The sequence below is a fragment of the Heterocephalus glaber genome, unplaced genomic scaffold (assembly GCF_053883595.1).
Source record: "Heterocephalus glaber isolate CG9 unplaced genomic scaffold, H.glaber_assembly_v1.0 deba00001608, whole genome shotgun sequence".
NCBI lineage: Eukaryota > Metazoa > Chordata > Mammalia > Rodentia > Bathyergidae > Heterocephalus > Heterocephalus glaber.
Genome location: NW_028258379.1, coordinates 38,266,962 through 38,291,925, shown reverse-complemented (window position 1 = coordinate 38,291,925; position 24,964 = coordinate 38,266,962). Strand labels below are relative to the sequence as shown.

Genomic DNA, 24,964 nt, shown 5'->3' with positions numbered 1-24,964 from the left:
GTGCTGTCAGTCACGGTGCAGCAGGGACCTGCCCCTGGTCCTCCTGAACCCCGCGCCCACAGCTGTGCCCTCCTTGTCCGCACTTCCCTGGCGCTTCTGCAGCAAGTGGAGTCCTGGCCCCTGCACTTCCGCCTCCCTGTGCGCGCAGCCACCGCGCCCCTCCCGAGAGCGCTGCTTCCAGCCTCCCTTCCCACTTTGGGGAGCGACACCCACCGGACAGCTCCGACCCTCTGGGCAGTGCGGCAGAGGGTCAGTGCTGCGTACACCACCGCGAGAGTCTCCGGCTGCCCTCCAGGGCGCCCCCTGCCCAGGACACAGCTGCGCCACCTGCCTGCACACCCGCGTCTGCCAGTAGGACTAAACGCATCACTGCCAAAGCCAAAAGCTCCAGTCCCTCTTGACGTCTCCCCCTCCTCACTTTCCCATGGACTCCAAAATGTGGCCCAGGCAGCCCCCTTGTGGCACTTGGGGGCGCCACAGACTCTTGGCTGGTGTCTGAAGAATTCAGACTGTGATTCCACCGCACCGTGAGTTGGCACAAATCTTCAGTGGCCCAAGTCCTGCCAGCTTCAGAGCTCCACTCTCCCGCTGCTCTGAGTCGGGACACCTCTCCTGCCCTCCCCATCCACACTTCTCCCTCCTGCCTGCTGGAAGAAGGGAACTCTCCTGTTGAATATTGCTGTGACAAGCAGACAGATAGATGTCTGGCAGCTGCCAGGGGACGTTGTGGGAACAGGGTCTTTGCCAGTGATGACGTTTGGTTTCCATCTCTAGCTCACAGGTGGGAATCTAAGGTGAGAGAGGCTAGTGGTCCCTGTGTAGGTCAGAGGAAGGGCTGGGGACCCTCTGCCCACCAGTGGGACGGAGCTGGAGGCACTCCCCTTAGGCCAGGGGCTGCCTTGAAGAGGGGCCCACTGCCAGGCATCCAGCCTCAACCCCTCCAACACTGGGTCTTTCCACTGGGCTCCCCAAGCGCCTCTGGATGTTCCCCATGCTCTCCGACTCTGGCCACATAAACAAACCCCAGCCCCTCGATCTGCACCTGCAATCTTCTTGCAGCCAGGCAGAGCCCTCTCCACGGCAGGTTACTGATGCCACTTTCATAAGCCTCTGCCCATAGGTGCTGACACCTAACTTTGAACCTGCCCTTCAAACGGATTGGGCCACAGAGGAGCTAGGAGCTCAAGCACCGCTGGTAGGTGCTTATTGATCAGTTGATCAATCCAGCCCCTGCCCACCCACACCCCCCAGCACTCTGCACAGCCTCGCTGAGCAGTCTTAAGCTGCAGGCTGTGGTAGGGAGCCTCAGAGAGCCTGGGTTCCATCCCATCCAGCCTTGCACCAGCTGAGACTGTAAGTATGGGTCTTCCCTTTCTGTGCCTCAGTTTCTTCATCAATCAAATGGGGATTCTGAGACCAGGGCTCGGGCTTATCGGGTTCTAGGCAGGAAAGCCCAGCTTAGGGCTTCTGGAACTTAACTGCTATCACCACCCTGATCCCTTTCATCTGGAGTGACTCGTCCCCTATAGCTTTCCACCAACAGACCCAACAGACCTACAGAGCTTTGGGGACAGGAAGCCGACAGGCACCTCCTCATCCCCAGCTCCACTCTCTCTTGGGTCCAAGCCCAGGGAAGGTAGGTGCCCTGTGGTGTCTGAAGGATGAATGCATGGAGGGTGGCTGGTCCCCAGTCTAGGGAATGCCTGGACCCCTCCCCAAGCTGGCCCTGCAAGCAAGTGGCAGGGGAAATGTTCCTTTTTGCCTTTCTGCTCTACCGTGGGTGCTATGATACACAATGCAAATTGTTGGTCTATTAAATGCAGATGTGGGCTCTGCATGTCATTTCTGCCACCTGCTGCATCTACTGTGAGTTCCACAGGCCAGGGGCTGCCTCCGGCTGACTTGATTTGTGAGATCTAGCCAGCAGAGGGGCCTCTGCCAGGAGAGGCTCTGTTCGCGTGCATAGTGCAAGGTCTTGGAAGGCCAGGCTGCTTTCTTTTATGACACTTATTACATGAGTCTCTCCCTCCCCTGGCCCTACCGTCAACTCCACAAGCACTGATGAAGTGTCTGATGTGTGCGGGGCTACTCTTATCTCACTGCACCCTCACTTCAAGCTGGAGAGAGACTCTCTCATCTCCATTTCACAGGGGAAAAATCCAGACTCTGGAAAGTAAAGGGAATTTGCTGTGGTATCACAGCTAACAGAGCCGGAATCAAGCAGGTCTGCCTGGCTTGGGAGCCCCCAGTCCTGCGCTGTTGCCGCAGTGTACTGCCCAAGGCCAGGCAGGAACGGCTCCCGCGGAAAAGGCAGGAGGCTTTGCATAGAGAGCTTTCTCCCTGGCAACTAGTGAAGGGGCTGTAAAAAAACCCAGGAGGACTCAGAGCTGCTGAACAGATAAGATACAGAGCAGCTCAGGAGGTGAGCACTGTGCTCTTTCCCTGGGCTTCTGTCAGAACAGGGCAAAGGGCTCTGTCCAGGTCAACCCAGAGAGAGGTCCCTCGGACAGGCGTGGAGGTCTGAAGTCTCTTCCCACGCTGTGAGGGCTCTGGAGATTGTGAGCTTGCTGCCTGCACAGATCTGAGGGCAGAAGGGGCAAGGGTTGCTGTGGAGCCACAGAGGCAGATGCGAAAGCCAGCAGGGCTTGGTGTGCGAGCCTCTCGGTGGGGGGACTGAGGAGAGGGAGCTCGAAAGGACTCTGACCTTGGAGGTGTGCTTTGCCCCAGGTTCAACAGCAAGGGCACAGGAACGATTGGCAGAGTGCTCTGTCCCAACAGTGAGGGAGAGGAGCAGTAATGGAGGCTGCTGCTCGGGGAAGGGGGGCTGCCCCCCAGCCAACTCCCCTATTAGGGGCCAGCCACCTGGAGTGGCAAATTGTCCACCCCACTCCCTGGCCCAGAAATGGGGCAACAGGTTGGCAAAGTGGGTGTGGGAAATAGAGAGGAGGCTGGGAGGTTGAGGTGCTGGCCAGGCACGGAAAAGCAGGGCACAGCCACAGGGGCAGCTGGTTGCAGGGGTGAGACTTGTGCAAGCCCCCTCTCCAGGCCATAGGGCTGAGGGTCCTGATGTGCGTGAACTCAACGTCTGCCTGCACGGAGAGCTGCCTCTCCTGCCCATTCTCGGGGTCTGGTTCCCAGGGGCTGCAGGTGGCCAGGGCCTCTGTGAGGACCTCTGCTAGACCAGCCTGTGTTGTGCAGTTTCTAAAGGGGTTTCTGGCCTTTGGTTCCCATGCAGGCCCTCAGCGTGTTAATGTGTGTGCGAGCATGTGCACATGAATGTGCATGGGGCAGCTTCGAGGCCGGCTGGGGTCTCTTGTCTATGAAGTGTCCTGGGGGCTCTGGCTGATCTGCAGGGGCAGGGACGCACCCCATGGGGCAAAAGGATCTCGAGCAGGGCAGTCACTGAGGAAAAGGACCCTGGGCCCTGGGCACCTAATTATCCTGTTCCTGACAGCCGTCAGTCAGCTCGGGTGGCTCAGCTGGGGCTCCGGCCCACCGAGTGGGGGCACCAGAGCTCCGAAGCTCCTGGGCCCCAGATGGCCAACCCTGGCCGCCCACCCCGCTGGCTTTCGGAGTGCCTCGGGGTTTGCTGTCCTGCTGTGGGTGCTGCTGTTTTTTGACATATTAAAGGACTGATCTCAAACTCTGGGTGTGGACGTGTTGGGAAGCATGACGTTTACAAGTGCGCCAGCGCCCCTGCGGCACCGCGTGGGAAGGGGGCGCAGGGGACGCAGAAGGCGAAGGCGCCCACGTGTGGAACTTGAGAAGAAACATTTCTGCTAGGGATGGGGCGGGCTCTGAGAAGCTTTGGTGAGAGTTTCAAATGCCTCTTCCCCAAATCCCAGACCAGGAGCAGAGAGTAAGGAGTCCTGTGGCCCCTGCCAGGCAGGGAGAGGACACTGCTGCCTGCCGCCAGTGATTCCTTCTGCTTCAGGCTCAGGGGGCTTTGCGAAATGGGGTTCAGCAGTCAGCACCCACGCTACTGCAGAGCCGGGCAGGGCTACCACAGCCGCAGATAAGCGCCCCGTGGGACTTGTGCCCCACCAGGCTCACGATTCGGAGTAGAGAAACCAGAAGCCCGGGAGGGAGGAGTGAGCTGCGCCGCTCGCAAGCCCGCGCCCGAGGCGAGCTCAAGTGGAGCCAGGAGTTTCTCCAGCAATCCTGACCCCTGGAGACCGCTCTGTTCCTAACCATCGGCCGTGCCAAACCCTATAAAACATGAGCCTAAAAGCCCTGCCTGAGAGCAGCCTGACTTTTTATACACGTATTTACATAAAAATAAACTAAACTCTCACCAAACTTTTCCGGAGAACCCAATTCAAAGTGGCAGGGGGAGCCCCTTCCCCGGACCCCAGGTGCCTGGGATAAGGCACACGTGTGCTGCGGGCAGGGGGTGTCCGCGAAGGGCGCAGAGGGGCACCTTACTTCCCCGCGTCTTCCCTGGCGCTTTGTTTTCCGCTTTGGTTTCAGCTCTGAAAAGGAGGGGCGGCCTCTGCCGCGGGCGGGGCCCGCGGGATGGATGAGATGCGGCCGCTAATGGTTTTGCGGGCGCTCTGTGCTAGCTACTGTGCGGGATAATTTATCTGCACGATTTTCTCGTTGAAATCTCAATAGCCCTGTGTGCGGGAGATTATGATTCTTTCTTTCTTTCTTTCTTTCTTTCTTTCTTTCTTTCTTTCTTTCTTTCTTTCACCAGGAAGCCAAGGCACAGAAACAATTGGGGAAACGCCAAGGACACACAGCTCTATAGCAGGGCTAGCCCTTGGGATGGCTGGCTTGTTGGCCCCCTCCCACTTGTCTCCCGGGAAAGAAAGGGGACCAGACCCTGAACACTTCTGGTGGCTCTCATTCTCCCCCAGCACACACACACACAGACATGCACACACAGACACGCACAGACCCGTGCCCTCCCCTGCAGATGGAATCCTCTGCCCCAAACTGATGCAGCATCACAGCCCCTGAGCCCCTCTGCTCTGTTCCAAAGGGAGAAGACTTTGCTCTCCACCCTGTCCCTGCCCCAGAGCGCCCTCATCGCCCTCTCCAGCAAGGGCAGCAGATCCATTTATTTGCCTCTGTTGAGTGGGAATGGCAGACAGAGCCAGCCGTTTCCAGGCTGCTGTTATGCACCAGCATCACAGAACTCCCCACACTGGGGTGCCTCCGCCTCCTGGCCCGTGACCCCAGGTTGTGACCCAGAGGCCCAGAGCAATGTGGAGCAGGGGGGTGGCAGCCTGTCCCTCCCCTGAAGGCACGTGTGCTTAGTTTTGCTGGGATGGGCAGACTTACGGGCACCACGGTGCAGGTGACAGGACCTCTGACATGACCGCGGGTCCGGGAGAGACTGCAAGGTGGCTCTCGGTGAGACCAAGTCAGGTTCAGGGGGCTTCTGGAGAGGGACAAAGGAAAGCGAGTGATGAACACTTGTCCACTGTTATCAGGTTTAGAAAAATGCAAGTATTCTTTTAAATTATGACGGTATCAATGAGCGTGGCAGTTCCAGGAGCAGAGCCCTGGTGAACTGTTGCACACAAAAGGGTGCCTCGCAGGAAATGGGCTGGAGCGAGGTGGGTGTACTTCAAGCCAGACCCTCAGGGAATTCTATGCCAGGCAAAGGCTATTTTTTTCGTTGCTTTTTTTTCGTGGATCACGTCCTGGAAGCTCGGGAAGTCTGTTGGAGGACTGCTGAAGGGAAGACAGTCACAAGGTCAAAGTGGCATTTTAGAACGATCACTCTAAGAAAATACACTTGTACAAAGCGTTTAACCCAGCCAGCCCACCTCTAGGAAGTTAAGGTAGACACAATCAGGACCGTGTTTACTGATTTAGCTGTGAGAATGCTGCTCTCTGTAGAGTGGTTAGCGATGACAAAGAGTGGGAACAGATCAGATCGGTTTTATCAGGCATCAATCTAACAGAATCCTATTAATTAAAATGTCAGTTTGTGACATGCCCTCCTCACCAATCTCCGCAGACTTCCTTTTATTTATGTACTCATTTTTATTTCTTTATTTTTAAATGATACAATGGACACGCTGGAACCCACAACCTCACCCAGCCGACTAGGACTTTGATCAAAGCTTCTATCTGCACACATTCTCCGCCCCAGAGGATATACAGCTGCGGTTGTAACAATAGAGGAGCTGCCATCGATAATGGTGCACATGTACCCCGGAATATTAAACAGCTCTTAAAAGGAATGAAACAGCCGAGCCCTACTGTCTTTTCATGGACCTCAGTATTTTGTGCACAACTGGTTTCATCACAATAGACACTTTATCGTCTTGGATCCAGGAATATCCCTTTTAACTTTGCTAATTTATGCATTCATATATTCATTTGTAATAATGTCACTGAGAAGCCCGCTCCCCAAATTCAGATCTCAGCATTACTTACACCTGCCTCCACAATCCAATCCGCTCCCATCAGGGAAGGACCTGCGGCTTTCAGACCAGGCAGCAGCAGCGAGGTGGTTAAACAAGCTCCCCTCTGTGTAGATTACTGGGTACTGAGGTGCTGTTATAAGGAAGGGTGTTGATCTTTATTTTCTTCGAGCAGCTCCTCCAGGGAAGAGAAACAAGCTGATGCAAACTGAGAAAGGAAACGCACACTATGCTATACATTGTGTAAAAAAGAAACAAAACTAATGTTTTAGAGGTGTATTTATACACATCTGTGAATGCACGGAAAAATAACTGGAAGCTGGAACTGATCGCAACAGTTAATTGGGGGAGGGGGCTGCAGTTGAGGAAGGGTTAACGATGGCTTCAGCTTCCTTTGCATGTATGCTTTTTACTAATGCGTATACTAATTATCAATGCGTTTCTTGTATAATTAAAATAAACATTTCGTGGGAGCTTTTTTGGGGGGGGTTTGTTTGGGGAATTGTTTGTTTTTGTTGTCATTTTTTACAGATCCAAACAGCATTTCAGCTGATGAATTAGAAGCAGGTTACATATGTCCAAAGCACATTTGAGAGACACAAGGGGTTCAGGTTTTTATCATCCCTTTTTTTAATTTCGTACACTCTGACGCTGGAGCCCCTGGCCCCTGAGCAGCCTGCTGCGCCTGGGGCTGTGATTTCACCACCCACCCACAGCCCCAGATCCCTCCCAGCCCGGCCCACCAGTCAGAGCTACAGTGCACCCACAAGGGAGCGCCTTCCTTTTTGGTCTCCAAGAGGCCCCGAAAGCTAATGCCCTGGTCCATGTTCTCGAGGACGGGATGCCTGAAATGAGAACTCTGGGGGAATGTGCCATGAGTCAGGTTCTGGAGAAGGGAACACAGGGCTCTGGAGAACAGGGACATGGCAGCTCACGTGCGTCAACAGCCTGGCCAGCTTGCTGGCAAAGAGCCAGCCAAGGAGCTGCTGGATTCCCGGGCAGAGCACGAAGTTGTGGTTTACTCCCAATGCTAACCAAGGGGGACTGGGGCTGACCTGCAGCGCCTCCAGCATGAGCAGCGATTGCGCTGGTCACTGCTCTTCTCCACCTCCAGGGTACACGCTGCACCCCGACCCCCATCCAAAGCCCTTTGATCCCCAGGGTACCACACATCTTGCTCCCACACTAAGCTGCAGCTCCGAAGATCCAGAGCCCCTGCAGGTGTCACAGGCTGTCAGAATCCCTAAATGCGCACTCAGCCAGGCTGTGACAAGGATGCAATGATTACACTCTCGTCTGCAGAAAAAGACTCGCAGCTCAGAGACCCTGTGTGCAAAGCTAAAGCCACTGTAAAGCACCGCCCTGCAGCCCAGGCCAGCTTTGTCCTGGCCTCCATCCGTACAGACCACTAACTGATTAATTGGTTAAATGTCTCCGCTCTGCATTCATGCGGACAGGGCCTTTGGAGAACCCACTCCCCCTCTGCCAGGCAGAGGCCTATTTTCAACCGTGACTTTGGGGCGGAGAAGTGTGAGATGGGTTAACTAGTCCTCTGCCCGCATGCCCAGGCCCTCGTCACCACGCCCCATGAGAGGCATTGCTACTTGTTACATGGCATTCTATTACAGACTGGCTCCGGTCCGTAATAAAATACCTTAGTGATAAGTAAGAATGAAATGCAATGCCTAGACCAAACAGCAAGCTAGGGAAATTCAGCATGCACACAACCGACCCTCACAGGGCCTGCACAAATCCAGGGGATGCCAGGTCCCTGCTAGAAAAAGACCCCTGCAGCGCCCTTCTCACGCTGGCCCCCTTGTTTTCCCCCTGAATTCAAAGGGACCCTGATGGGACAGGCCCACCTAAAATAAGAGCCACTTTCACCTGTGCCAGGCACTTTTCATTCTTTTCCATTTAAGGCAAAGCAAAACTTGAAAATTGCAGTCCCTGTCCCATGGAGGAGGGGAAGGAGGTTACTGCCACGTGTCCTAGCAGGGCAGCCTGGTCTCCCAGCACCATCTCTGCATCATGGTCCTAGATTTTAAGAGCACCCTTGGTCACATACAACAGACACATAACACTCACAGGATTCTGATGAGTTCTCTAACCTGCCACTCCTCCCAGAAGAGGCGGCAAGTGTAAAAGAGACATACCTGGTGAGATACTGAGTCTGGGGTGCTGTTTTCCAAGGTCGGCCTAGGAGGGCAACCATCCTGGGAGGGGCCGGGCTGCCTCGGGGTCCCCCTAGCTCACTGCCCAATGGGGGCAGTGAGCCCAGCTGTAGAACAAAGAGCTCAGGTTAGTTCCATTCTAAGAAATTTACAAATCTGCAAAATGTCTAAATTGACACATGAGGAGAAAACAGATTTTTTTCAGACCTTTGATCTGATCCTGGGCCAGGCATCTGCTCCCTTCCTGAGAGAAGGCAGGTATCTTACCATCAGGCCTCTGGGAAGGGAGAAGAGAAACCATCAGCAGGTGTGACTGCCACAGGCCCAGCCCTTGCTGTGAGCCCCACCTGCTGCCAGCAGCCCTACTATGTGCCGGTAAGGAGGAGGCTAAAGGCCATGAGCATAGGCTGACACCAGAGGGCAGACAGAAGACTTCAGGGTCCCTGTGCTCGGGGCCCAGCATGAGGAGGGGACACCAGCCTGGGAGAGGTCATGGACCATGGTCCACAGAGGCGTTGGGAGAAGGAAGGGGAGGCGCAGGGAGATTAGAGATGGCCTCAGAGTCCCATCCTCACATCCATTTGCTGGAAAGCAAACAAGGGGTCCTCCAAGAATGAGGCCAGAGGTGGGACACAGGTCATCGGTGAAGGTGGAGGATTGGCTGACCCTTGAGCTGCAGCAAGCTGGATGCTAGGTCCTGCTCAGTCCCCGCTAGGACAGTGAGGTGTGATCCTGGGCCTCAGGTCCCTTCTGAAAAATGGGGTGAAGGGTTGAAAGAAGTGACATGGGGAGGTGCTGGCACGAGGACCCAGCACACAGGAAGCACTGGAGAAATATGGCGGAGGGAAATGACGTGGGCGATGGAAAGCTCCATCACCGTGCTGTGTGTGGCAGCTGTCGTGCACAATGTGTGCGAGGGAAGACTGGACTTTCCCAATGATGAAACTATATTTACCCAATAACCTCTTAGAGGGAAGCGCGGTTCCAGCGGAGCAGAACAGACAGAGGTCTGCTTGGACACTGACAGTCAAGGTAAGACTTGGGGTGAGGGGTCCCATGCTGGCCGCCCCCTGGGGACGGGGACCAGGTTCCTGGGGTGCCTGGGCCATGTGCAGGCTGAGGCTGCTCTCGGGAAGAAAGGTCATAGGTTGGTTTGTCTGTTAGAAGAAAAGCTACGACATGGTCAGGGGACTCAATACCTCTCTTCAGACACTTGAGCCACTATAATTAGCAGGTCCAGCCAGCCAGCTGTCTTGTCTCTCTGCCGACACCAAATGAGCCCAAGTGAGATGGCAGTGACAGCAGGAGACTTTTGGGGAGATAGAGGCCCCTACCTGTGATCTGGGCACTGGTCAGGGCACAAGGGTGGTCACATGAACACCAAGGGCTAAAGTTACCCTCTTGGGCCACAAGGGTCCTTCCAGGTCCCTAAATGACAACCCCCAGACCCCACCCCCGACGCCTGCACCTGCCTGAGCCACCTACCAGGCAGGAAGGGTAGCATCTGGCTGTGAACCTGCCTCTGCCTCCTGCCCCCAGATTAACTCCGTCAAACAGGGGATCCTACCTCTTCAGCAAGGAGAGCTTGGGGCTAGGGTCAAGGGTGTGTGGGACACAGAGCACGCTGCACTTTCAGTCGGGGGCTGTGGGTGTGATGCAGCCACATTGTGTCTGGCATCCACACCCGCTCCTCACTGGGGAGCCGGAGGCCTGGGTCCTTGCACTGTTGACACCAATAATCAGGGCTCCGGAGGGGTCCTCTCCCCTCTGGCCTCCCCAATACGCACTCTCAAGGCAGGACTTCACCTCCTCGTGGGACTAATGGGAAAATTAAAGCTGATACCATGCGTGAAATGCTGTCTACATCTTGACCCTTACAATTATCGTGTATGTTCTAAAAGCAATAATCATGAGTCCTAATGACAGAAACAGCCCGGGATTGGTCAGAGCCTTCTGACGTTTACAAAGCGCTCCTGGGAAGGAAGGGCCCCTCCATTCTGTAAATAGTGGAACTGAGGGTCCTGCTCAGGCCCCAGATCCTCCAGCCCCAGGAGGGGGGGGCCTTGAAGTCACCGCTTCCAGGCTCCCAGGGCCTCCATGCCTCTTGGCCTACAGCCACCTAAAAGGGTCCACACCGCCACCAGAGACATGGATGGGCAGAAGGTCAAGGCCAATGCTAGGCGAAACCACGTGGTCTAAGCCTGCACCCACCTTAGATGGTGGGACACAGGGGGTCTACAGTTAGGATCCCTGTTCACAGCAGCAGCTGGTGAAGCTGAGCAGGGCTGGGAGTCCTGAGGTCCAGCTGCTCAGCCAGCTCCCACCTCATCACTGTTCTCCAGGAACAGCCTGCAGGTGCCTGTCTGAGAAGACACCCACTCAAGGGGAAACTGAGGGCCCAGAGAGGAAGGTCATGGTGGAAGTCAGGGCCCTGTCCCTGCCCCCTGACTTGAAAGGCAAGTCCAGGCTGGGAGCAGCTGATTGGCTCTGCCATCTGAGCAGCCCAGAGCGGAGAGCCACCCTCCTCTGTGACCCTCCCAAAGTCACCTCTCTCCCCCTCCCAGGGTTATTCTGGGCAGAGTGAAGCAGCTGCCCCTGGAGCTGCCAGTCAAGCGTGGAGGGAAAGGGACACTGAGTGGGTCATGCACGCTGTCCTTAGTGCAGGGCGTAGGGAAGTGAGGGCTGGGAACCCTTCTGGCAAGCCTTTCCCCGCCCCCTCCCCCCGTAGTCTGGGATCCCAGGAGAAGCCCTGGGCTCAGCCCTCTGTCTGCCCCTTCCGGGACACACTTCCCCCATCACTGCGGTGGTACCCAAGGCCCAGAGGCCTGATGCGCAAGGATTCTGTCCAGGTCACCAGGAAAGGAAGACACTTACAGATGAGCTCCCTCAGGTGAAGATACGAAGGCTCCCCCACCCATGAGGCCAGCTCAAATTTAAGCACAGGCCAGAGTTGGACGGCCAAGGAGAGGGTGCTGGGCGTGCCCCACGATGGGCTGTACCAGGCCAGCTGGTCCTGCAGCCTGCACAGCCCCTGGGGCAGGGGACCTGAGCCGAGCTCCTCACAGAGATCCGGGGAAGCCATGAGTCCACGCATCGTCTCCCACCCCCAGCAGGCAGGCTAACGAGAAGAGGACCCTTCCCAACAGCTTGTCCCCACCAGAGAAAGCACACTGGGACTCTCCAACGGCACATCTTACCCGTGACATCTGCCTAATGAAATTCATAAGGTCACTGCCCTGTGGCCCAGGCACTGCCCTGGCATGCCCACCCCCTCCTGCTGCTTCTACTCCCACTCATGCCCCAGTGAGGGTGACGGACAGCAGATCGGGATTTGTGCATTTAGAGGCCACTTAGCCCCTGTGACCTCACTGTCAGGTAGCTCTGAGCATCACTTGGGAGGCCAGCACGACAAGGGAACACACCTGACACCCATCTTGCAACCCGGGGCTCCAGCTGTGACCCATAAGTGCTCAGGGCTGAGGAAGGGGACATGGACAGTGTGCCGTAGGGGCCACGTGTTGCCCTCACTTCCCTCCCCGCTGCACTGGCTCTACCCTCCTGTCCAATGCCGGGGGGACCTCGGGACCCTCTGCCTCCTCCCTGTCCTCACCTCTCCCCTAAATCCTCCACCCCCACCCCACGCCCCACGCCCCACGCCCCATGCTCAACTCTGCTCCTAAATATTCTCTCATCTCCTCTTCCAAGCTCTATTTTTAAAATCAGATTTCCCTTACTGTACAGGGAGAGGTATTCACAGAGGGATTTGCCCCCCGCCCAGCACCTGTCAGAGACGCACATTGGCAGCTCTGACCCCTGGGCCACTTGCTTACAGGCAGTCAGGGAGCTGACCTGACCTCGGCTCCGGGCACTGGCGGTGGTGAGGCTGGGGTGTCTGTCTGAGCGTTGGGGGGTAGAAGGTCCCGTCAGAGGCCTGAAGGGAAGTTCTGACCCCAAACACTAAGTCCAGATTCTTTTTCCTTTCTTTTGGGCAAGGTGGGAATTTCAAAAGCAGTAGCAGTATTTCTCAAAGAAATTGTCCTGAGGTTTGAGAACAACATTTACACAGACGCATTTGAAGGACTGAGCATATGTGTTCTGCAGGCCTAGAGGAAAGGCAAGGTGGGCTGATTGGACAGAGGCCACACAGGGAGCCCTAAACCACAGCAGTACTGGGCGCAGGGCTGAGGCTCTGAGATGCCCACAGCCCACCCACAGGAGTCTCAGAGGAGGTGCAGAGGGGCCCTCGCCCTGCCCCAGACCTGCTCTTACCTCCGCCAGGCCTCAGTCCCAAGGATGTGGGCCTCGTCTGCTTGCTGGCCAGGACAGCAGGGCAGGGCAGGGCAGGGCCACCTCTGCTTCTTACCTGGGGTCCTAGCTTCGTGCCTGGCCCAGGAAGAAAACAGAGACGTGTTGCTGTAGGAACTAATTAATTACCGGTTTTCACAAGTAGAAATATCTGGAAACAATAAGATCAAGATGTGTTTGAGGTAAGGGGATGAGAAATCTGGTCTTTCTAGAGAAAACCTGAGGAGGCACAAGCGACTGAACCCGCAAGTTAAAAATTTTCTTTTCACACAAGGGGATTTAAGCTTTATCTTTCAAATAAAATGCAACCTAAAGATTTTCAACATGAGATACACTTGCTCTAAATTCCACTTTAAGCTCAGACATTTGGATTTTACGTCTCGGGCATGGAACCTGAAAAATCTGAAGTTGAGAAAGGTAGGTTAAACTGGGTACCCTGAAAAGACACAGAGATCTTTCGTGGATGATGAGATTACATTAAAAGATTTTAAGCCGAGGGTTTCATGAATAGATTTGGGCTTGATGGGAAGAAATCTGGACTTTTATTTTAAGGGGTGAAAGAATCAGAATTTTATCTCATGCTAGAGAGTTTGGATTTTCACCAAAGGGTTTAAGAAATATCATGGTGAGATTTTTGTTTAGGAAGATAGGCCTGCAGGAAAACACGATAAACTATATTTTATGGCTAACAGCATTGGATATTATATTTCAAGCAACAGGGAAACATGGAAAAACTGTAACTAGAAAAGAAACAGGCTCACACCTAAACATTCTGACCTTGTAAGTTGGGGAAATACCAAAGTCTGATTTGCTGAGCATGCCGCCGAGATGTGATTGGTGTTGACACCATAGTTGAAAGAACTGGAGCTGTTACACGATCATTGCTGTGAATATGCAGAGAAATTTAAAATTTATTTAGAGATCTGGACACGACGCGATCCTTGCACATGCCTGGGAATTTGATTTAGCCAATAAAAAGTTCTAACAGAGTGACATGGTGAATTTTCTTGTTTGATAAATAGCACTCCGAGAAATTATAAAATAAAATACATGCTTTATGCCAAGAATCTGGACTTCTATGCCATACACAATTAAGAGACATTATAGGGGTTTAAGGTAGAATTACACGATCAAGTTTAATATATTGTACTAGGAAGTGCAAATTTTATTTTAAGGGATAACATGATCAAATTTTATATCATGCTAATGAGTTTGGATTTAAGACCATAAAGGGCTTAAAAGAGTGACAGGGTAAGATCTGGGGTTTTTCATAAACCAGCCTGGTGATTGATACATTACATGGCAAAATGATGCATTTTATGTTAAGTACTTGAGACTTTATGTTTCAGTCAATGAAGAAACTTTGGAAAGTTTAAGCTGAGGTGTATCATGTTCCAACGTAGGCACTGCGACATGGCTGAGTAGATATTGCGGTAAAGATAATATGATTGAATTTGTAGGACGTGCTGAAGATATGCGGCTTTCTGTGTGCCTTGATCGAACTGGCATACTCGGATTTGAAGAGTGAGACGATGCCATTTCGAACCCCCATGTGGAGGTGCTGGAGTTTAGCCAGCAGAGTTTAAGGTGTGAAATGATGAGTTTTGTCTCCAGAGGAATTAGATGGTAAAACATGCTTTATGCGAAGGTGTCTGGTTTTGCTGAGCCAGGTGATACATGGGCAATGACCGCTCCACAGCAGGAGCACACCTTTGGCACAGGGCACCCAGTGTGGGCTGTGCTGAGGGGGTGGGTCATTTGAAGACTAGACAGACAGAAGGTACACGATAAATTGACACGGCATGCTCAGAAGTTCAGACAGTTCGGAGCAATGACAGGGTTGCATTTTATGCCACACTGAGGAGTTTGGATTTCAGCCATTAAGAGATTTTCAGAGAGTAATATGGTAGTTTTTGTTGGATGGTGCAGTCTGAAGAGAAATTAGAGTGAAATACATTATTTTATACTAATGGTTCAGACCTCATCTCAGAGCTAATTCAGAAACATCATAAAGCGTTGGGCAGAAGTTACAATAGCAAATTCATGTACCTTGCAAAAAATGTGAACTTTTATGTTGAGAAAATAACATGGCCAAATTTTCATGGCATACTAAGAGGTCTGGAATTAAAGCCAATGAAAGGTCTCAGGAGTGGTCTGTGGAGGTTGTAGAGTTTGTATTGATTGATTGGTAAATAAAATGCATAGTAAAATTTTTTATTTTATTCTAAATGGTTGGAACTTCCTATCATAGACAAAAAAGAGGAAATTTTATATGTTTTAAATGGTGGAATTATGGGATAATTTTCTATTTATTTTGCTAAAAATTTAAATTTTGATGTTAAGAAGTATTAAAATAAAATTTTTATAATATGCCATGGTTGAAGGTTTAGGTTGAAGGCAGGAATGTTGAAAGATTTAGTCATCTACACATCAAATTCATAAATCTCTTATGAAGTATAGATTTTATATCAAGAAGGTGTATAATCTGGGTTTTTAATTATATTACTAAGGAATTTAAATTTTAGCCAATAAAGATTTTTAAGTGCTAGACATGCTGAGATTTTCATCTGTGATAGATGAGTCTGCAGATGAGTTACTTAGACAAATTTTGCATTTCAACTACAGTTTTATTAGAGACTTGAAATTTAAAATGATACATACCTTAGAGAACTTTTATGAAGAGAAAATGAGTTAATTTATTCAGTGTGTCATGCATATGGTTCGATGATGATGATGATTGTACCTAATTTGTACCATGCTAAAAAACAAAAAAATGTGAACTCTACCTTAGGGAATAATACGTCAGAATTCTATATTATGCTACACCCTTTACATTTTAGCCAGAGAATGGTTTTGGTGAGTTTACATGTCATATATGTTTATTCTAAAAGGTTTGTATTCAATATTGCAGACAGTAAATAAACATTGAAAACTTTAATCAGAGGGACTGCATGGTCAAATTTAAGTGTCATGTTACTTAACTTTGAGAAACAGCAGATCTGAATTTTGTATCCTGTTGGAAAGTTTGGATTTTAGCCAATAAGTTTTACATAAGGGGATGCATTCTGTTCTTATAGATCAGCATAGTGGTTTTAAGAAAAACACTGAGAAATAACAAAAGGTGTCAAATTTATAAAGAGAAATAACTGTATAGCTAATCTATTGAATAGCCAAAGCTCCATTTGCTCTGGCCCACAGAAAACAAATGTGCAAATAATTCCAAACCAGACACCTCTTGAGATTCAATCTAAACCCACTAAAACCACCGATCACTAGATTTTCAAAACCTCCAGAACAGATTTCAAAGATGTATCATGCCCTCCTCTACTCCATGGCACTCTTATGTTGGGGGAGGTCAACCAGTAACAAAGATAAGGGAGATCTGCTAGGACGAGAGCAGCCTTGGCCCTGGAAGAAAGGGATTTGGGAAGAAAGGACTACAGAGGGTGCAAATAGGTCCACGTGTGCAAAATTGAGGCCAGATGTGTTAGTTCTGCGAAACTTACAGAACAAGGTAGGGATCCTGGGCTGTTTGACAGTCTCCACCATAGCTTAGAGCTTGAAGCACCATGAGATTGGAAGACCAACTTGAGAAAGATAAATCCCTAAAAGTGTGACCCAGGATCCAGTACCTCATGTGCCAGTATCCAACATACAGGAGGAATTTTAAAAACATGTATGGGCAAAAAATAAAAGAGCCAGAATCCAGGCTTCTGTGTCTCTCTCCCACATCTTTTGATCCTGGAGAGGGAAGTAAGAGCCATTCTGCGATGCTGACCCAATGGGGAGGAGAGTGGCCAAGTGCCCCTCTTCTCCTCTGGCTCTGACCGACTTATAAAACAGTGGGTGCTTTGCTAGAAACTCCCCCTTTCACACCAGAGCACAGCACAGCACCAGCCGGGGTGGATCTGAATGCCACTGTGATGTGGGGCTTTCAGGTGGCCAAAGAAAGGAAGGAGGATTGACCAGGTACGTGACCTGAGAGAAATGGGGCATCCTGCCATGGCAACCACTTGGGGCCAGGTGCTGCACAAAATGTATAGGTTATGAACTTCTCACACCATAGAGGAAGCAGGGAGGCCAGGCAGACAGATAAATGTCCAGGAGGCAGCTCAGGGTTGACTGAGTTTGTGTCCCTGGGGAGGTCCCAAGTGGCCAGCCCAGGAGGAGTTTGGACACAGGAAAGATTTCCCTGGTTCCTCTCTGTTCTGATTGCTTGAGATTTGTTTTTGAGAACCTGGCCCTGACCTCTAGAGACCCAAACCTAGTGCCTTCACTCCTCACCCCACCCTCTCTGCCCTTAGGTTCTGATCTCCAAACCTCCAAGGTCCCAGTGACTGACCAGATGCAACGTGACCTTACCAATCTTCAGGAAACTCTCCTTCCAACCGACGAAATGATAGAACCCTCTGAAGACTCATTTGAGACGATGATGGAGCGTAAGAATCCATCATCAAAACAAATGGAGTCCTCTGAGGGCTCATCCAACACCACTGTGGAGACGGAGGGCAATGCAGTGCAGGAGAAGGCAGGACCAGCCAAGGGCGGAGCCCAGGAAAGCAAGGAGCCCCCCAGTGGCTCTTGCCAGGAAATAGAAGAGCTGCCTACTGATCTACTCCAAGACATGGAGGAGCCATCCAGTGGCCCACATAGGGAAATAGAGGATCCACCCAATGACCTACTCCAAGACATGGAGGAGTCATGCAATGGTTCTCACCAGGCAATGGAGGATCCACTCAATGATGTATCTGATGGGACGGAAGAAACAACGGTAAACCCATTAGGATCCCAGGAAGATCAAGACGACATGACTAACCTGGCATCGGAAGGGTCAAGCCTTGAAGAGGAGACCCAGAGCGAAGGTCCTTCTGAAGACATCAGGACCACAATGTGGTCCATCATCTCTCTGTACTTCCAGATGCAAGACCTCAATGAACAACAGAGAGTAGCAGAAGAGATCTTGGTACAGGGGATCAATGATGGCCAACTGCCCTCCCCAAAACCCTTCTCAGGTGACTGCAGAGAATACTACGAGTTCATTGTGCTCTGCCAACTGATCTTGCAAAGCTACCGAACAACGTTCTGCAGTGACCGCCTTCAAGTGAAGTATGTCATTGACCACCTCTCTGGCTTTGCCCTGGAATGGGCTGAATCTCTGATCCAGCAAAATAGCCCCGGGTTGGAAAACTTCTCAGCCTTCCTGGAGGCCATGTCAGAAGTGTTCGAGTACAAGTACACACGGCGTGTGGCAGAGGAGGCCATGTTCAATATCAGGCAGGGGGATCGCACTGCCACCAAGCATATCACTGAGTTCCAGCGTCTGATACCCACCTTAGGCTGGCCAGATGAAGTCCTGCAGGCCCACCTGTGCCTGGGGCTCTATGAGGAAATCAGGCATTTTCTGTTCCGGATTCCTCAGCCAGATTCCCTGGATAGCCTGATTGTTCTCATCCTGCAAATAGAAGACAAGCTGGAAGAGAGAAGCGCGATCTTCAGGCTGCCTCCTGAGGCCCGCCCATGGAACCTGAGCTTGATGGACTCACCTGCGGCAGAGAAGTGGACGGTGGGCAGCTGGCTGCCCTATTCGTTCCACCCAGGCATCAATCGCACCCACGTCTTCCTGCTGCTTCTGGTGAGAGTGAGTCCCTACCACAGCATCACGGTCCAAGCTCTGGTTGACTCGGGATCAGAAGGCAACTTCATGGATGAGAGGTTTGCCCAAGAGCACTATGTGGAGCTGTATGAGAAGCCCTACCCAGAGGTGATTCAAACTGTGGACGGCTCATTGATCGGCGAGGAACCTGTCTGGCTCTACACCGAACCCCTGGTGTGCAGGCATCAGAATCACCAGGAGTCCACCGAATTCGACATCATACCTTCACCTAACTTCTCTGTGATCTTGGGCATCAACTGGCTCCGACTCCATGCCCCTGACATCAACTGGATTCAAGGCCGCTGCACCTTCCACTCTCCCTACTGCCTGAAGAACTGCTTCAGCCCACCCCCACCATGCATCGCACTGGAACAACACAGTGTGAGCCTGCTCCCCGGACTGCCGCACCTGTATTCAGACCTGGCCGACGTGTTTAACCCGAAGGAAGCAGATGATGAGACTTCCGACCAGCCAAGCTCAGACGGATCCGATGATCTTTCTGAATCAGAGCCCTCTGAGCTTCAGCAGGCTGGAGACAGTGATCACAGCAAGATCTTTTACGAGTGTCCCTCTACCGTGCCTTGGGAACCTGTGGGTGCCAGGATGCAAGAAGCCAGGCAGCTGGAAGAATACTGGGATCTGCATGACATGCTGACTGACAGACAGGACTACATACAGATGATTCCAGAACTGTTTGACCAGTTACATGGAGCAACATGGTTCACAAGACTGGAGCTGCGTGGGACCATTGTGGAAGAAGGCGTGAACAGAAGCCGAACAGAAGACAGATGGAAAGCAGCATTTGGTTTAGAACTGCAAGACATGAAGAGCTACCAGCCCTTTACTCTCTCTTCGTACCCTATCATACCCCAGAACGTGATTCACTTCATCCTGAAGGACATGCTAGGCTTCTTTGTGCTCTCTTTTGGGCAGGAAGTCCTGATCTACTCAATGTGTCAGGAGGAGCACATCCAGCACGTCCGCCAGGTGCTGGTCTGCTTCAGGCACCACTGAGTCTACTGCTCCCTGACCAAGAGCCAGCTCCACCGACAGAGCGGTGAGATCCTGGGCTTCCTCGTGACCCCCAAAGGGGTGAAGATAAACAAGGCAGTCATAGATGTCATCATGGATTACTGTAACCCTAGATCCAGAAAGGAGCTCCAGAACATGATTGAGTCCATGTTCCCCTACCGCCACTTTGTGGAGCACTTTGCCATCATCGCAGAGCCACTGGTGCAGCTGCTGCTGAGCTTTGAGCCCTTCCACTGGGGAGATGAGGAGCAAGAGGCCTTGGAATGCCTGAAGAGGGCATTTCGCAGGGTGCCCCTTCTCTACCACCCCAAGCCCCAGAACCCATTCTACTTGGAGATGGGCATCTCAACCTCTGCTCTGCACACCTCCCTGATCCAAATCGATGAGGACACCGGCAAGACAGTCCCCTGCTCTTTCTACTCCCGAAGCCTCTCCCCTCTGGAGATCGACTACCCCACAGTGGAGATGAAAGTCCTTCCAATCCGGGCTTCCTTCATGGTGTGGTGCCGCTACCTGGAGAACACCGAGGAGCCCATCATGATCCTTCTCAACACAGAGGATCTAGCCTCTCTGAATAATGACAGGCTCACCGTACTTCTCCCCGGGCATTGGGTCTTTTTCTTCTCTCACTTCAACTTTGACATCGTGGAGTTGCCAGTCCTGGACAGCAGCTGGCCCCCGCCAGCCTGGAGAAGCTGCAATCAGAGAGCCCTCAGGAACAGGGTCGCTCGGCCAATCCTTTTCTTAGCCACGAGGGGTTGCCTCCCGGATGAGACAAGCGACTCTGAATCCGAGGAGAGTGACCACCTGTCTGAGCAGGACGGGCTGAATGAGCCGAGCCTACGGCAGGAGCTTCCGGCCCTCATACCCACTGATCACATCTTCAACAGCTTCTTGGCCAACTTCAGCATGGCCCAGATCTGGTCAGTTGTGCTGTACTTCTTCCGGGGCATCTTGCACTGGAAGAGCCTCCTGGCACCCGCATCCCTTCTGGTGATGCTGGAGATGAGGCAGCAGCCCGAGCTGCTGCCCACCCTTCCCATGCAGGTGGTCTGGCCCCAGCCGCGGCACTCCCGGCGCCTCATTCTGGACTCCACTCTCCCTCACCGTGAGCAACAGCATGGCCACAGCCATCACCCAGCTGTTCAGCCAGTTGCCACCCTTTGTGGGCGCCAACCCTATCCCACCCCAAGAGCTGGCCGACCTCTTCCTGGGCCCCCAGCGCTGGCAGCAGAATGCCCTGAATGCCCTGCCCCCTTGGGGCCTGCGCTTCACTCCTGGCTTCTGGCTAATGCTCTGTGAGTTCTTTGGTGTCAGGGTCAGGCACGCAGAGCGTGGCCCCCCTGCTCTGCACCACCCCCGCTACTTGGAGCTGCACGTCGTTGGAGATGAGGATGTCGTCTTGCGAGAAGCCCTGCAAGACGACCTGCAACGTTACCGTCAGTGTGGCCTGCATGACGGCCTGCAAGACACCTCGCAGGACGCGCAGGACAACGACGTGCAGGAGACACTGTGCCTCTCCCAGGCCCCACTCCCCCCCATGCAACCTGATGGAGCCCGATGTCCTTGACATCCTCAACAGCTGCCTGCTCTATGTGCCCGGACTGGATGGCCGGCTTAGCCTGCTCAGCAGGGAGCAGGTGGCCCAGGCCCTGACCGAGTTCCTCACTACCATCTACACTCACTTGGCACGTGCCCCTCCCGCTGCTGGGGACCAGCCCCGGGGAGAAATGAGCCGGAAGAGCTCCCCGACCTCCAAGATGACGACCTTGACTGAAGATACCTCCTCCCCAGCCAGGAGGCCTCTCCTTCCTTCTCTGACCCAGCACCTGCCAACCTCTCCGCCACCTCCCCGTGCCTCAGCCAGCTTCTCGCAGACCCAGTGGCCCCTCCTGCCAGTCCTGACCCAAGGGGAACCCACTTGTGAAGGGCAAAACTTCTTCAATTCATCAAACAGCATCATCTGTGCTAAAGGGCTATCCAACCCTCAGAGACCCAGAGCTAGCTCAAGGCTACAACACAACCCCATCTTAATTTTCCAGGTCCCAGGCCCTGAACTGGGAGTGAATCAGAGAGAGGAGAGTGCAGGGATGAGCAGAGATGACCCCATGACCCATGGCCAGATGCAGCAGCAGCAGCAACACAGCAGGTGCAGCCAAGCAAGCAGATGCTGGGACCCCAACCCCCGTGCATCCTGGGACACTGACCTTGGGCACTCCATGGACTTCTTCGACCTCCGCCTCGGTGCTTCTGCTCCCCTGGGCCCCACCCCACCCTCTCCCAACCTCCCGAGGTCCTTGGTGTGGTGCCACCCACCACCCTGTCCCACCCCGCAAGCAAGCCCACCCCACCGTGTGGTTCCACTCCCTCCACATGGCTGCATCTGACCCTGAGCTCTTGTCCTACTGACTGCCACTCCAGAGTGTCCGACGTGCCAGTGCCTCTTACCTGACGTCCCCAAGGCCCAGGGACTCCCCAGTGGGCAGCTGAACTGAGCGGGCTCCCCTCCCCTGCCAGCATGGACACTGGACACTGTGCAGCCTCGAGCTGCCATTGAGGGAGGGGACCCGGGAGACTGCGGAGGCGCCAGACGCCCAGCATCCGGTGCGAGGGGCCAAGGTGCTCCGACCCGAACCCCGCTTGTTGCCATGGGGAGGAGACCCAACCTCGCTCTTTCCCACCCTGAAAATAAAGCAAAACAAGAGAATCTGACTTTGTGGTTTGTTCCAAGAGGTGGGGCAGGTGGAGGCAGACAGGCAGGGGAGGGGACAGGCTGTGGTAGAGGGACAAGCAGGTGGGAAGGGTGGGCAGTGCAGGCCCATCAGGGCTCCTCTGAAGGTGCCCGCAAGACCCCGAGGCTCCCCTCCCCTGGGGAAGCACCCCACTCCCACATGGGCTGGTCCCCACTAGCTCATCCGAAGGGGGCCTTCAAGGGTGCTGGGAGCTGCTGTTGCTCGAGAGGGGTACCCAGAACCCCAGTTCCCTCTGGCCCAAGGCTTCTTGTCACATGAGAGATGTGGCACAGCCAGGCTGGTCCGAAAGCCTGGGCTCCAGAAATTGCCACACTTCCGACCCCCCCACCCCCATGAAGAAGGCCTGAGTCCCTGGGGCCGCTACCCCAAGTCAGGGGAGCAGGAAAGGTGACACTCAGCCACCACTCCTGTCCACCCTTGCCTGGCCACATCCCCCATCGGGGTGACCTCTGACCTCCCAGAGTGTGCCGGCCTGCCCCACCCCTCCACACAGGGACCCCAGCCGGGACCACACCCGGCTGGCCTCCACTCGAGGAGGCCCGGGACCTGTCCCTGAGTCTGTTCCCCACCCCACCCAGCAGGAGGGAGCCTGTGGGAGGGCCCTTCTCCGTGCCCAGGAGTGCCTTGGCCCTACCTAGCTACCCCACCTCTCCCAGAGTCACTGGACACAAGGGCAGGAACCCCAGGCTGGTCTCCGGCCCCTGGGGGTGACTGGCTGCCACTCACCACCCACCTGGCTGTCTGAAGACCCTTCCCCCGACACAGCATCCAGAGATCACATCAGGGTCTCCAGGCTTAAGGTCAGGGGCTCAGCTTCACCTCAGGGCTCTGCCCTGCTGCTTCAGGAAGTTGCCTATGGCCCCGCCTGGCCACCAGCTGACCAGCCACCCTCCCAGCCTCAGTTTCCCTATCTGTCCCTCAGACCCATGAGGGCTGCTATAAGAACTCACAAGTAAGCTTGGGAGCAGCCCACACTCGGAGTTCCCACTCTCCACCCACCTTGTCCAGAAAGAACTTGGGGACATCAAGGCCCAGAGAGGGCTGCAGAGCTGAGGACAGAGCCAGGACTGGGCCCCTCCCTGGTGGCCTTTGCCCTCTCAACAGGGCCACACCATCTGTGCCACCTGGGGTCACAGGCCCAGCAAGTAACTCCCACAACCTGCTGGCATCACAGCAGCTGCAGGGGCCTGGGCTATCACCCCGTCTGTCCCCTGGCACTCACCCCAACAGCAGCCCTAAGACGGGCAGCATGGGTCACACCCACAGGGCGCCACCCTTAGTGACTTGGTCATGGGGGACCCTGCTCCTGCCTTGCTGGGTGCCCTCAGGGAGAGGCCATCCACCTGCCAGCTGCTTTCCACTATCAAAGGGAAGGTGGGGTTTCACCAAGGGCCCCTGGCCCCTCACAACACTTCTGCACCCTGCCTGGCCTCCTATGGGTGGAGCCTGGGCCCTGGGGGTGGGGGCGAGACCAGCACTGAGTCTCCAACGTGGGTCCCATGGAGGCCACTCCTGGGGACCCCAGAGGCTTCCCTGGGTGCAGGTGGGGTGAAGGGAGAGCCCTGTGCCCCCCGGCCCAGAAGCTGTGCCCACCCAGCCTTGCTCGGCTAAAGCCAGGAGCAGTCACCAAACAACAAGCCCGCCCTGCAGGGGGAGCGGACGCCCCCGAAGGCGGGCATGTTCACCCACAGAGCACACACGCACGCACTCGGCACCAGGGCACCAGTTCACCTGCTAACTGTGGCACCATCAGCCCCGTCCATCCAGGGACTTGGTCACTAGGCCGAGGCCGACTGACAAAGCAGAAGCACCAGGTTAGTCTGCCCCTATCTTCCTGAGGAGAAAAAGTTTTAAAAGACTCAATACATACTTTATTTCTCCTGAAAAAACAAAAGGAGGAAGGGAAGGAGAAAGAGAAGTTGGTGTTAAAGGGCTGCTAAGCAAGGACCCTGCAGCCACCACAGAACCGCGAAGGCGGCTGCAGCCTGGGCCGCCCGCCCCACCAGCTCGGCGCACGGTGCCACCGCCTCCACCGGGAGCCCGTGTCCCCCGCCCAGGCCGCGGACACCCAGCCAGCTTCGACAGTGCCCCGCGGCCCAGGAGAGTCCGGAGCTACCCCTGGGCGGACCACTGGTCACCTCCGCCTCAGGCACCCCTCATCATGACCCAAAGGCTGCTGGGCACACACCGGGTGATTTCTGGAACCCACAGCGCCACCACTCACCTGCACCCGGGCTACTGCTCCTCCGGCCTGCGCACCAGGCCTCCGGCAGACGGGTGCATGAGGGGACCCTGACGCAGGGCCCTGTGCCAGGAGCTCTGCCAGACCCCGAGAGTCCGGCCAGGGCAGAGGCGGGCGGTCCCCTCTGGGCCCACCCAGGGACCTGGTGTGCTCCCAGTGAAAAGGAGAGAGCGGCCACGGAAGCCGGCACCCAACCCACTCCCACCACCCCTCGCCCGTGGGTGCGCTGGCCCTGGGCGCGCTCGGCACGCCCCACGCACGTCACGCGTGCCGTCAGCCCAGACAATCCAGCCTCCTCCGGACTCTGTCCCCGACAGCGCAGGGAGGGGGGAAGGAGGGGTTCAGAGGGGATGGGGGGACAGGCAGGGCACGGCAGGGTGCAGGTTCCTCTCGCCCACCCTAAAGCCCCACGCAGTAGGCTCGGCCAC

General features: G+C 54.3%; 1 protein-coding gene and 1 long non-coding RNA gene across 6 annotated transcripts in view; one reads left to right on the top strand and one right to left on the bottom strand.

Moving 5' to 3' along the window:
• The window catches only part of LOC101698669 (uncharacterized), a 120,283-nt gene extending 102,977 nt beyond the window's left edge, over positions 1-17,306 (bottom strand). For all 5 annotated transcript variants that reach the window (XR_015445172.1, XR_015445173.1, XR_015445174.1 and 2 more), the window contains exons 1-4: positions 12,821-17,306; positions 8,759-8,828; positions 8,534-8,658; positions 5,287-6,588 (exon numbers count right to left, since the gene is read on the bottom strand). This is a non-coding gene — a long non-coding RNA (uncharacterized LOC101698669). The remainder of the gene's footprint in view (positions 1-5,286; positions 6,589-8,533; positions 8,659-8,758; positions 8,829-12,820) is intronic.
• On the top strand, positions 17,253-24,590 carry Rtl1 (retrotransposon Gag like 1). Its single transcript, XM_004837470.3, is given in 5 exon segments — positions 17,253-20,639; positions 20,641-21,047; positions 21,049-21,785; positions 22,059-22,145; positions 24,352-24,590. Coding segments are annotated over 5 exon segments (4,857 nt in total).
• The last annotated feature ends 374 nt before the right edge of the window (positions 24,591-24,964 follow it).